This window comes from Microtus oregoni, unplaced genomic scaffold, assembly GCF_018167655.1.
Source record: "Microtus oregoni isolate MIOR12 unplaced genomic scaffold, Mior012 000012F_ref0000307, whole genome shotgun sequence".
NCBI classification, from domain to species: domain Eukaryota; kingdom Metazoa; phylum Chordata; class Mammalia; order Rodentia; family Cricetidae; genus Microtus; species Microtus oregoni.
In genome coordinates, this window is record NW_024543071.1 from 29,987,834 (window position 1) to 30,001,727 (window position 13,894).

A 13,894-nucleotide genomic window follows, 5' to 3' on the forward strand; every position below is an offset into this window, starting at 1 on the left:
CTAAGTTATAGACAACATTTTTCAAAGTAAGGGCTTATGGGCTAGAAACATTTCATTTAATTCAATAGTAACTGACGTATCAACACTAGCTTGCAGGTTCTTTATCAACAGTGTCACTTTCAGAAACATTCCATGATGGAATTCTTGGCTGGCATCTACATCGTACAGAATTTTTTTGATGAACATTCATATTTGACATGGACATTATATAAACTTTATAAAGTTAAGTTTACACAAAAGCTTCACCTTCGAGTTCTAATAACATAGTAATTTTGTATATTTCATATTATGAATTCATTCATGATATACTTAGGTTTAAAAAATGCGCATTACTACTATTAGTAATGTAAGCCTGGAAAATAATTTGAAAATTAAATGTAGTATCAACACCTATTAAATTTGATAACTATGCCCAAAAGAGAAGTTAGAAAACCCTGCAACCCAATAATTTCTGTAGTAGCTACAAATTTATATAGGTACAACTAAACCTTAGCCAATTAAAAGCACAAAATAACTCCAGAAAATTATCAGTCTATAATTTATTCTAGCAATACTAGCTGGCTAGTTATCTGGCTTTTTAAATTATATTCCCATTAATTTATTTGGCTGGTGGGGCATATACATGCCACAGCCCGCGTGTGGAGGTCAGAGGACAACTTACAGAGTCAGTTCTCTCCCTCTACCGTGTGAGTCCTTAGGATCAAACTCAGGACGCCAGGTCTGGTGGTAAAAGAATACCCACTAGCCCAGGACTTTTTTTTTTATTGTAAACTCAAGATAAATCTAAGACAATGATGTTTTTTTCCCTATTAAATTCTTTTTTGAAGGTTGCTTACTTCCCACACTGTTTTTCCCTTGGATTAAAGCCTAACTGAAACTGTGCATCCTAAGTGTTTTTCTGAGGCAAGCATGGTGGGGCAAGCTGGGCCCCTAAAACTAGGAAGCGTGAAGAAGACTAGATAAAATACGGGGCCGATTTGGGCTACACGGTACATGATGCTGTCTATGAATGAATCAATGAACAAACAAGTGTTTCTATAGGCTCCCAAGCCTTCAACTAACATTAGGTTTTGAAATATTTAACATCTCTATTTTTTAAAGTAAGGAGTTAAATCTTACCTACAGTGTATTCCATTTGAAGGGCCTCTAATAAACATATCCACAATGGCCCAGAGCTTGCACCCTCCCTCCCTCCTTCTTTCCTCCTTCCCTCCCTCCCTCCTTACTTCCTTCTGCTTTTTACTTGTTTTTGAGACAAATCTCAGGCTGGTTTCAAACTTACTGTGTAGCTGAGGATGACCTTGAACTCCTGATCCTTTTACCCCTACCTCCCAAGTGCTGGGATAACAGGCATGTGCCACCATGCCCTACTAAAATACTTCCTAAATTGACAAGAAACAATTTTTCTTTCACATTGTTTCTTGATTAACTCCAGAATACCCAAATTCATAATCACCAAGTTTTCAAGTTATAATAATGAGAGTGCTATAACAAAAAAGTAGTGAGCACATAACAGAATAGGCACAATCTAAGCTAAACAGTGATTGAAGCAGAAGAAAAATAATCCTGAACCTTCTTCAAGCAGCAAACAACCAAATAATGGCTAAAATTCTATATTATACCACCAACACATTTGCACTTCAATCATTATGCCAACAAAAGCTTTCTATTAAAGCAAAAGGGGGAAAAAAAATCAGCCTAGATTTGTTGTGTTTTCTGGACCATGAAGTGGCTTGTGCATGGCTGCCTAGGAAGAGTATACACAAAGCTATGCCTGCTCAACCATGTAAGGCTGCCACCACCAAGAAACAGAACTTCCCATAACCCCACCCTGCTAACAAACCCTTAGCCTTGTGTGTTCAAGGCAAGCACTCTACCATGAAGCTACATTCCCATCCCACAATTTTCCAATCTCTACTCTACCTCACAATGTGCTAAAGGAGTTAACCTAAAAATAGACTACTGTACAAATTCATGCTATCAAGCCTAGTCACACAGACCAGCAACTTCATCCTCACTTCCCCACCTAATGATTACTTCAAAGCTATCTAGATATAGCCTTAATTCATCTCATGACACTCTACTATGCCTGTAAAACAAACATATGATATTGTATGACCCAGAAATTGCACTTCTTGACATAAGCGATGTATACAACTGTTGACTAAAGTATTCTCCGTAATAGTTAAAAACTGAAAGTAAACCAGGCACTCCTTACTAGGTAAACGGTTAAAGTGTGATATATTTATACCATAGACTCAGAAATAAACAAGACTGAACTACTAGTACACACCATAGAATCATGCTGAGTCACACACAAAAAAAACTATATCCCAAATTACAGGCTACATGATCAATGCATAAAACTTGTTGAAGTGACAAAGCTATACAAATGGGAAACAGATTAGTTTCAGGGGTTAGAGGGCCTGGGGACAACATAACAACAAAATCTTGAGAGCAGAAGCATTTGGCATCCTGACTGTGGAGTCAAGATCCTGGCTGTGATAGTATCTGGTAAACAATTCAGCAAAATGAAACTCTTGGGGAAGGATGCTTATCATTTCTAATGCTATTAATTGTGAATCTACATTTAAAAATAGGCTTAATATACTAAAAAAATAAGCTCCAAAGAGTATATAATTCTTAGTTACCAACTGTATAGGCTAAACCAACATATGTAAAAAATAGACACTGTTATATCTTATAACTTATATAGAATCAATCTTTTCAACAAAAACTATGTTTAAAAAGACTATTTTTATGCATTTTAGACACAACTTTTGTATTTTATGAATGATCAAGATAGGTTCTAAAGATGGTATCATTACTTACAACTTCATCTGCAAATCCTCCAGCCAGCACGAGAGAATAAGCCCCATCATTGCTGCGACCATGAATGCCACCAACATGAGGCCTATGAACACCTGCTTCGCTCACCTATAAGATAAAAGAAAAATAAGATCAAAGTACATTCTATATGTATAAAATTGTGAAAATAAATGTAAAAGTAACAATGAGTTTAGCCTTACAAAATGCTTCCATATGTATTATTAAAATCTAAAGCCCAATTATGTTTCACCTAGAGTTTGCTTTCTCATTTTAATTTTCCCAAATAAATCCTGAAGGTGCTGGATTTTTCCCCCAGTTCTAGCCCCAAATCTTGCTTTGGGACCTACACACTAACAGATCCTCCTACACTGTCTTGTTTTGCTCCGTTCTAATCCATTCTATCATCAACAGAACGAACCTTTTTATGTTTATTTCTAGACAAGAGTCTTACAAAGTAGCCATGATTGGCATTGAATTCAATATGTATATCAGGGCTGGCCTTTAATTTGCATCCTATTATTCTCCTTTTGCCTTCCTAGTACTGGGGTCACAGGGATGAGCCACCATACACGGCTTAGAAGAGCCCTTATATGGGTAGTTTTTGGTTGGGCTGGGGAGATGGGTTAGTGCCATATAAGCAAGACCAAAGTTTGGATAGATATAGTGGTCTGCCTGTAACTCCTGCCTCAGAAGGCAGACAGGAAATCCCTGAAACAGGCTACCTAGCAAGACTAGCAGTATAGGCAAGCTGTGGATTTCATCAGAAAACTGTAATTATTGACATAAAGCTGGTCAAAAGCATATGATTTGGGAGGTCAAAGACCCTATCAGAGAAGCTGCTGTTGTTTTGCTACATACACATGATGCATCAAATTTAAATTGTCTTCTAAATAACTGTACTTACGCCCACAGATTACTGTTGCTATTGGCTTTTGTCATGTAAGTTTCTTTTCTGCAGTGGCTAGTGTTCACTGCAGACACTCCTAATGGTCAAAGTAATAGGAATTTGAATGGCCAGTCATAAGTAGGACATATATATCACCCAATCCAAGACTCAAGGAACATTGCCAAAGAAGGGATGGAAAGAACATAAGAGGCAGAAGAGGTGAGGAAAGGTGAAGAATTTCAGTACTGGATTAACAGATACTAAATGCCTCAATAGCTTAATATTTATTCAAGAAAAGTCTCAAAGAAAATGTCTAAAAGTAAGTCTAAATCAAATAAGAATTTATCACATAATTTAAAATTACTTTAAATATTAATTTTCCTAAAAGCTTACCAGTCCCATACAGAACAATAAAACAAAGTGATAACTATGACAACTAATGCCTACTCTAATGGTGGCTCTTCTGTCTGATTATGTCTGGGAAAGACATTCGAACATGTGAATGACATGTGCTCCTAAGCTGAGACCCATCTGTAATTTAAAACAAATGTTAGCATCACTTCAACTTTAATTACATGAATTTAACCCTTTCAACTAAACCAATTTCAAAGCATACCTGGACTCTGAATCTCCAAGTTGACCCAACAGGAATACCAGGGATAGGTCCATAATGATTTGAGGGGACAATCGTACATTCTTTTGTACGACCAACACAAGCCATTCCCTGTAAGTCACAAAATAAGCTGTTTGAAAACCAATTAGGTAAAACTTTTTGATGATTTCTGATGTGGGATGTTATTCTGTGTATGTGTTGCTTTTATTGGTCAATGAGTAAAGCTGTTTTGGGCAATGGCTTAGCAGTGTAAAACCAGGCTGGAAATCCAAAATGAGATACACAAAAAGAGTAAGCAGGGTTAAAGAGATGCCATGTAGTCACTAAAGGAGAAAGATGCCAGAACATTATCAGTAAGCCACAACCTTGTGGCCATATACAGATTAATAGAAATGGGTTAATTTAAGATGTAAGAGCTAGCTAGGAATATGCCTGAGCCATGGGCCACACAGTGTAGTAATTAATACAGTTTTTTTTGTGTGATCATTTGGGTCTGGGAAACTGGGAAATGAAAGCAAAGTCTCCATCAACAGATTTCCAATTCACATAAGATGCAAATAAAATAATTGGATCAATGAAATCATTTTTATACAACTGAATTATCACTTACAGTAAGAATTAAATTGTTTAATCTTTTATACTACCACTGTCAATATCGAGACACTAACTATGAATTGTTAGTAGGAAACTGAGAGGGAGTTTCATTTTTACCCTTCCCCAGTCTCGCCGGCTTTCTGTGCTAGCTGAAGGCATCTTTGCTTTCTTCTTGCTCATCTTGAGTCTTTCCCCCGCCTTTACAACCTCACTGGAATCAGTTTTACAAGAAGGACAATACCTTAAAGGAATAAAAAAGAACAAAGAATATTTGGTAACATCATACTGAAAGCAGTGAGAGACTAATGGTCTTTCTACATCAGAACAAGAACTAGGACATACTGGGTTACAATAGAGAGCATCAACTGTCACCAAAATTTTAAACATTTCAAAAATATCCACGTGATAAAGCTGAGAGTAAAAAAAAAAAATTCTTGTTTCACTTTTAAAGAACTTTAAGATTTTTTTATGATTTATTTATCTTTATTTTATGTGCATTTTGTGTGAAGGTGTCAGATCCTCTGGAATTGGATTTTCAGACAGTTGTGAGCTGCCATGTGGGTGCTGGGAATTGAACCCGGATCCTCTGGAAGAGCAGTCAGTGCCCTTAACCGCTGAGCCATTTCTCCAGCCCTACGATTTTGTTTTATGCGCCCTGAAACTCAATTCAAAATCGTGGTATATGTGTGTCTAAGATTCAAATGCTACCACAATTTTTACTAGCACTAATAAAACATTCATTTGAAATTATTATAAAAATCAAAGGAGAAAGAATTATAGGTACAACAGCAAAATATGCAATGGATACATCTTTCCATCTAATTTAGTTATTAGAATTCTCATAATAAAAAAATACACAAGAGGCCAGTGAGATAATTCAGTGAGTAAAGGTGCTTGCCACCAAGCCAAGTAACCGAAGTTCAATCCCCAGGACCTACATGGTGCAGAGAGAGAAATGGTTCCCTCAAGCTGATCTCTGAATTCCATTCTTGTACTGTGGTACGCACACATGCGCACATGCACACACACACAAACACACCCCCAACACACAATAAGAAAGTGAAATGCAGAGTGTGTGTGTGTGTGTGTGTGTGGTATAGTTCTTTGACAGAAAATTTCAACACCAAAGTCTAGTCCACTGTAAACGGGTTTACAGGACAGCAACTCTAGATCTAGTTCAGTTTTTTGTACTTGTCTGTCATTTCTCATAAAGCTGCTTTACTCTTTCTCTAAAACCAGGTCTATAGAATGAGATAAGGCTACTCTGCTACCAAAAACTGGAAAGTCTACAAGTGTTTCTCAATCTTTCTAATGCTGTGACCCTTTAATAAAGTCCCTCAAATTGTAGTGATCCCCAACCATAAAATTATTTTTCTTAGAGGCTGGTCCTATGGAACCATAGCCACGGGATCTCCATGACTCAGGGCAACAGCAGGATACCTGAGAGGAGTTTTGGTGAGGGTCCAGTGATGGTGGTATAGCAGAAGCCAGAGGCCTTGGCCAACAACACATTAATGATGAATACTTGCAAGTAAAGTTGTCTGTTTGAACATAAGGGTTCACTGTGTGATACAGAGAAGCTCCCAATGCCACTAAGACGGATGAGGAGGCAAAGGAAAGATGGGAAAGATAAAGGAGCAAAGTAATTTTTGGGGGGGCTTGCTTTCTGTTGTTGTAATTAATATTCTTATCTGTATTTTTGTTTTTTATTTTTATTATTAAGTTTCCTTTTGGGGGGAAGCTACAAGAATGAATGGCAGATACGAAGTGACTGGGAAGTGAGTGGAATTGGGGTGCATGAGATAAAATTCCCAAAGAATCAATAAAAAATTATGCAAACTAAAATTATTTTTATTATTATTTCATAACTGTAATTTTGCTACTGTTGTGAATTGTAATATAAGTATATCTGTGTTTTCCAATGGTCTTACACAACCCCTGTGAAAGGGACATTCAACCTCAAAGGGGTCACTAAACACAGGTTGAGAACCACTGGGCAAGAGCACACCAACAAAGATATAATTCACTGCCTAATCCATCTTAAATTTGTATCTTTCTTTTCCTGACTATCTCTTCCATATAAGTATTAGAGGAAAGATTGTATCTATGTCCCAGTCACTCCTAATTATGAGATCTACACTAGTAGGGTAAAAATGCAAACATTTTAGTTCCCTCAACTGAAACAATTCTACCTGAAAAGGCACCAAAATTCCTTCCACTATATACATTTCCACTGAAACAAGAACAAATGAGACTTCAAAGGAAGCACAGTACTAGTCATGTGATTATGCAAGTCAGGGGCAGAAAGTAACAGAAAGGAGTCAAAAACCCTTCTACATTTTGTAATTTTAACTTTAAAAATATTGTGTGTGTGTGTATGTGCGTGTGCATACACGCACGCATGTGTACATTTATGGCACACATGGAGGTCAGAAGACAACTTGAGAGCGTTGGTCTGTCCTTCTACTACATGAATCCCAGGGACTGAACTCAGGTTATCCTTGACCTACTGTCTTTCTCTACTGAACCATGTCACTGGCCCCTTTCCTCCTTTCTTTTACCCCTGTAGTTTCTATAGTAAGACAGCCATCACATTTTCAAAAGGCACAGAAAAGAAGAGAGGTCTATTCTTCACATCACACTCACTAGTCACTTGGACATCAGTATTATTTTACTATTATATCCCTTCCTTAAAAATATTCCACGTAGCAAAATGTGTGGGGGAGAGCACCGAAAAAGTGGCTCAGGTGTTAGAGCAATTATTGCTCTGTCGGAAGATCAGAGTTTGATTCTTAGCTCCCTCATCAAGAGGCTCAAAACAGCATGTACTTCCAGCTCCAAGGATTCCAATGTCTTCTACTGACCACTGAGGGCATTGCATATGTACACGCGCACACATACACAAAAGCAAGCATAATTGAAACACACAAAAATTTAAAAAATACTTTTAAAAAAGATTCCACAATGTGATTATTTAAAGGTTTATTATAATTTTTTTTTTAAATATTTATTGATTTATTATGTATACAATATTCTGTCTGTGTGTATGCGTGAAGGCCAGAAGAGGGCACCAGACCTCATCACAGATGGTTGTGAGCCACCATGTGGTTGCTGGGAATTGAACTCAGGACCTTTGGAAGAGCAGGCAATGCTCTTAACCTCTGAGCCATCTCTCCAGCCCGGTTTATTATAATTTTTACTAGGTACTTTTCTCCTAATTTTTGCAAGTGGTTTGTTTCCAACTATTGCTACACATTTAAATTTAGTTTATGATAAGTATATTTAATATTAGAGCCTTGTTCTATTTAAGAACTTCGTAAGATTAGAGATACAAAACATATAAAACACTGTTAATATACATAAGTATTTAATTACTAAGAATATAACAGGAAATCCAATATACTAGGGTGGACAGCCATTATAAAGGCTGATTAGGCGTAAGGGAAAAACTGAAGCTAAGCGAAAGAGGAAAATGTTTCCGGGGGGAAAAAATGACTCAAGTATGAAAACAAAACAAAATAAAAAATAAGACTTACAAAGTTAAAGGAAATTGAATATGGCTAGAATATAGAGAATTTAGGGAAATAAGGGAGAGAAGTAGATGACACATAGATGGAAAAACTATGTATTAATAGCATTCCAGGTTCCTTAAAGGCAACTTAAAGCCTCTGAAGCAAAGACATAATCAAATATGCACTTTCGAATGCCTCCATACTAGAGCATGACCAGAAAGAAAAAAATATATAATCAGAAGCCACCTGAGAGTTATTACAGCAAATGAGTAAAGGTATTAGTGCTAAGCAATGGCTATCTATGACATTTTAAATACTTTAGTGTACTAAGTATCTTTAGAAATTCATGTTCGGCCAGTCCTGTAATCTCAAAGCACCTGGGACACATAGGTAGGCAGATTTCTATCAGATTGAGGCCAGAATGGTCTACACAGCAAGTTCCAGGCCGGTCAGAGACTACATAATAAGAAACTATCTGAAGAAAATAAAAAAGAGGGAGGGAGGGAAGGAAGAAGGGACGGGGGAGGGAGGAATGGAGGGAAGGAGGGAGGGAGGGATGGGGTAAGGGGTGAATCCACGTTGGGAAGATCCATTTTGTAGAAAAACAGTAATTAAAATAGAAAAAGACAAAACCCGGTGATGGTACCAGTACTCTTCTTCTGGGATTTTATCCAAAGGTGGACTCAGGCAGTAGATATGATATGCCATATTGCACTCATCACACAGAAGCTGCTTGTTGGGATCCTGTTTCTCTCCACATTTATGGCAAGAGCACATGTGACATTTCGTATTTGAATCTCCACCACACAGGTCACACTCAGGGTCATTTTTCCCTATAAAGAACAATTTTGGAAGTTTTATCTTTTTGTATCTATTATTCTCAGAAAGAAAAATCCAATGAAAGAGCATATAACTTATTTTTAAATGAAAAACAAAATGTACTGAGAAGAACAACCCAAGGTGAGGTTTAGTAAGTGCCGTAGGCTAGAGAGATGGCTTAGTACATAAAAGCACCTGATGCCAAGCTGGGTGACCTGAGTTCAATCCCCATAGCCCACATGATGTAAGGAGAGAACTCCAAGGGTCCTGTAACCTCTACTCTTGTGTGCTGTGACACACATGTGTAAACACACTCTCTCTCACACACGTATTTTTAAACAAAACATGTATAAGCATTTGAAAAATCATTTTACAAACATAACTACTACAAACTATTCTTTTTCCTTTAAATAAAGAAAATTTGTATTGTCTACTATTTTATAACTCCTCCAAAATTATTCATTGATTAAATAAAACTAAATTTTCATTACACAGCAAATTGAGTCTAAGCCTAAAGGAGAAACCCATACTTAAAAATTTTCCGTCTGCAAAGGAAAGAGGAGGGGCTCCAGGTTTCTCAATCTTGAAGATTTCATCTACAAACACCACAAGGCAGTCGTTTAATGTTCCTTCAGAACCCCTGTTTAAAAAGAGGAAAAAACATTAATTTCTATCAGCAAAATTTAAATTATGTAAAAATAATAATTATAGGTCATTGTGAAAATTTATTTTTCCAACTTATAAATTGATTGAGCTTATAGCTATCATAATTACATTGGTCTTTTACTTTTAGTAGTTAATCCTCAAAGTTAGCTATAATTTTAGAGCAATATCAGGAAAAGAGAAATTAAGAGACTTTAGGTAAGAAGTACCTGTTTTACAGACTTATCATAAAGACTATATAAAATGCTCTCCTGTTACTTAAAATAAGATTCAAATATATTTCTGGTATTTCTAGGAAAAAATAAGGTGCCCTCTTACTAGATATTTTTTTTCAAATATGAAGTCACAGTTACTTTAATTTATACTTATATGCGTATTCTTCCATTTCCTACTATGACTGAGAACTTGTCTCTCCTTAAAAACATTATTATGTGAATATGTAGGTTTGTGAAAACACTGCACATGAATACAGGTACCTGCAGAATCTAGATGCATTGAGTAGTCCCCTTGGAGCTGGAGTTAAAGGATGATTGTGAGCTACCTGACATGGATTCAAATTCATCTTCTCCAAGAGCAGCAACCACTCATAACCACTGAGCTATTTTTCCAGCCCTCTTTATCCTTTTTAATCATAGCTTTTGTTTTGAATTTGGAAGACATATTATTAGGCACACATAGATTTAAGACTTTTATTTATTTGTTTGGGACCCTCTAATGAATTCTACATAACTACTTTTTAAAGATTTATTTATTTAATGTGTACTGGTGTTTTCTGTATATATTCTGTGTGAGGGTGTTGGATCTCTTGGAACTGGAGGTACAACTGTGAGCTGCCATGTGGGTGCTGGGAATTGATCCTGGGTCCTCGGGTAGAGCAGCCAGTGCTCTTAACCACTGAGTCATCTCTCCAGCCTTCCTTCTACCTTTTTATTTAAAAGAGAAAGTAGCATCCATTTACTTAAAACTTTCTCTACATTTACCTTTTCTATTAAAAATTTAGCATCAAATATAATATAGAAAACTATACAAATAAATGGATAACTCAAGCAACTGTGAGGTATGTAGTCTTTGTCATCACTGATGAGAGCAGATAGAACTGTCATGCTACTTCAGAAATAATCATTTCTTCACATCTTCTCAAGAGTTACATTTAACATGATTTTCTGTAGCCTTACTGCTTGTCTACCACCCTTAGCATATGGCATAATTTCACCCATCTACTAGTATATAATCCACAGATTCCCACACCCTCTTTTTCTTCCTTGCAATTGCTTAAGAACACTATTTGTTCAAACGCTTCTCAGTCTTGGTTTTGACATTTGCATTTCTAGGGAATGGTGATCATTTAACTAAAGTTAAAGACTATAACCTAGCATTCTACATGTGTGCACGAGCCCACAGAAGTCAGAAGACGGCACTGGATTCCCTGAAACTAGAGTTACAGTTACAGTGATTATGAGATGCCCATGTGGGTATAGAGAACCATACTCATTGTCCTTTGAAAGAGCAGTAAGTGGTCCAAAGCCATCTCGAGCCTCTAGGAAGATTTTTAACTGTGAAATAAATACCTATCCTCAAAACACCTTTGCTTTCATGGCTTTTATGTTTCTAACACTTTAGTAAGAACTGAGTAGTGTTTTACAATTGAAACAGCTATAATGCAACTGTTATACCAATCAATACTATGCCTGCCCATCATTCTACTCAGTTTAGTCAACTGAAGTAATTTTCAAACTTAGGATCAGTTAGAGGAATCATTTATAAAATAGCAAATTTTTCTTTTCCTATAAATTTATTATTTATTTTTTTCGTTCCTTTATTTATTCATTCTGAGATAGGGTCTCACTATGTATCTATAGTTAGCCTTGAACTCAGAGATCTTCCTGTCGATGCCTCTCAGTGTTCTAATTTAAAGATGTGCACCACTTACCCCAGATCATTTCTTTTTTAAAGTTCAAAAGCTATGGGTTTAGTTATCTCCTGTTGTATACCCCCATTTTTAAAAATATTTACTGAAGCCAAGTATATTATGAAGTTCCCTATACAGTCAAGTTATTTTGGTAGTTTCTTCAGATTTGTATAACCATCTGAATGAATTTTTTATTGCTTATATTGATCTACATATTTCTCTGTTCCCCTTCCTTCCTCCCCAGTTCCCTTCTACCCTCAATCCCAATTTACTCAGATCTTGTCTTTTTTACTTCCCATGTAGATCAGATCTATGTATGTCTCTTTTAGGGTCCTCTTTGTTGTCTAGGATTCCTGGGATTATGGGTTGTAGGATGGTTTTTCCTTTGCTCTATATCTAAAACCCACTTATGAGTGTTGTGTGTATGTATTTGTCTTTCTGGGTCAGGGTTATTTCACTCAATATGATGTTTTCTACATCCATCCATCTGCTTGCAAATTTCAATATACATATCTGGATTTTAAGTTGTTTAGAAATCTTTCTATCAATTACATCCTTAGCTGAGTAGCAGAACCACACTTGTATTTCTGTAGAAAGGTCTGAAATCTGTTTTCTAAAATATGAGCTTTGATTCTAATATTCTAATATGAAAACAATAAAGTAAAAGTTTTCTTCAACACATCCTAATAGTCTTTATCCTTATCTCAGGTTACTAATTATTTTCATGAAGCAGTTTAGGTTGTGTGGCCAGACAATCTCAGCTGCAATTCCTCAAAGCTGATGTACAGATAATAATCAAGGGGTGCTGCTGTGTACCAGTAAACTTTATTTCTAAGCACTTCAGCTAGTGGGCTAAACAAATGTGTGATTGCTCTCAGATCTGTCACCTTTTGCCATTAATCCAGTTAACTAAAACATGAAAAATATACAAATTTGGCTCTCTCAACAAGCAAAATCTGTTAATGTCGCACTAATATATCAGTGTTCAATACATCATATATTTTCATATTCATCATAAAGAAAAGAAATAAATACACATAGAATTTACAAGGAAAATTTAGATACTCTATACTATATCATGTGGTAGTGATAACTGCCCAAGTGGAAAAGTTCTCTGTGAGACCATGCCTACAACTCTATCATTTGAGGAAAATTCTGCAAAGTTACAAGCTAGATAGAAAAGAGGTTAAGCTGTCATCTACAGCGAATATGTTAACATGGTTCTTCAATATTTTTGCATATTGTTTCATCTATAAGAATTCTAAGCTAGGTGGTGGTGGAGTCAGAGGAAGGTGGTCTTCTGTGAGTTTAAAGCCAATCTAGTCTACAAGTCGAGTTCCAGAATATATATAAAGAAACTTTGTCTCAGTAAAACAAACAAAAGAGAATTCTAGGAAGCACAGGCTTTTCTTGTAAGACACTTTCATATACAATATTCTCCAAAATTATCATTAACCTTAGTAATGAAGATAGATTTGGTCTTAAAAATATTCTCTTAAAAAACAGAAATTTTTCTTTAACCCCATCTTCCTTAAAAGAAATATGTGCTTCACATCTGAGAATTATACTTCTAACTGAATAACTAAACGGCATTAGTGACAAAACCTTACCCCAGGAACACTTTCACATGAACTTCTTTTTTGGTCCTTGAGATTGTCTTCAGTGCAGTAATTTCAGCATCATACCAAAATCCTCTTTTGTCTGGACTTTCTACATTGTAATTAACCATTACCACATCACCAACATTCAGTTCATTCCATTTTAAAGTGGTTCTTGCTCGTGGTCGAAGATCCTTAACATTCATTTCTAGAGTACCACTTTCTGGATATCTGAGTGAAAAGGAAAAGAAACCACACGATAGCACTCAGAATTATTTTCACAGGAGGCTAAAATTGCATGCAATATATAGAAAGACATAATCTGCAGAGTTGAGAGAAAAAGTAAAATGTCCAGTGGTGGTGGCACATGCTGGAAGAATATGCTAAAAACATGGGGGCAGGAGAATCAATTTGAGATCAGCCTGGACTACACCTTAAAATGTATACATATCTATAAAGTAATCAAGCAGC

At 36.1% G+C, this 13,894-nt stretch overlaps 1 protein-coding gene across 1 annotated transcript in view; it reads right to left on the reverse strand.

Moving 5' to 3' along the window:
• The window catches only part of Uhrf2 (ubiquitin like with PHD and ring finger domains 2), a 78,826-nt gene that overhangs the window by 12,984 nt on the left and 51,948 nt on the right, over positions 1-13,894 (reverse strand). The window contains exons 4-9 of the mRNA XM_041661137.1: positions 13,436-13,654; positions 9,784-9,893; positions 9,081-9,267; positions 5,040-5,163; positions 4,332-4,439; positions 2,833-2,937 (exon numbers count right to left, since the gene is read on the reverse strand). Of these exons, the coding sequence (XP_041517071.1) occupies positions 2,833-2,937; positions 4,332-4,439; positions 5,040-5,163; positions 9,081-9,267; positions 9,784-9,893; positions 13,436-13,654 (853 nt within the window). The remainder of the gene's footprint in view (positions 1-2,832; positions 2,938-4,331; positions 4,440-5,039; positions 5,164-9,080; positions 9,268-9,783; positions 9,894-13,435; positions 13,655-13,894) is intronic.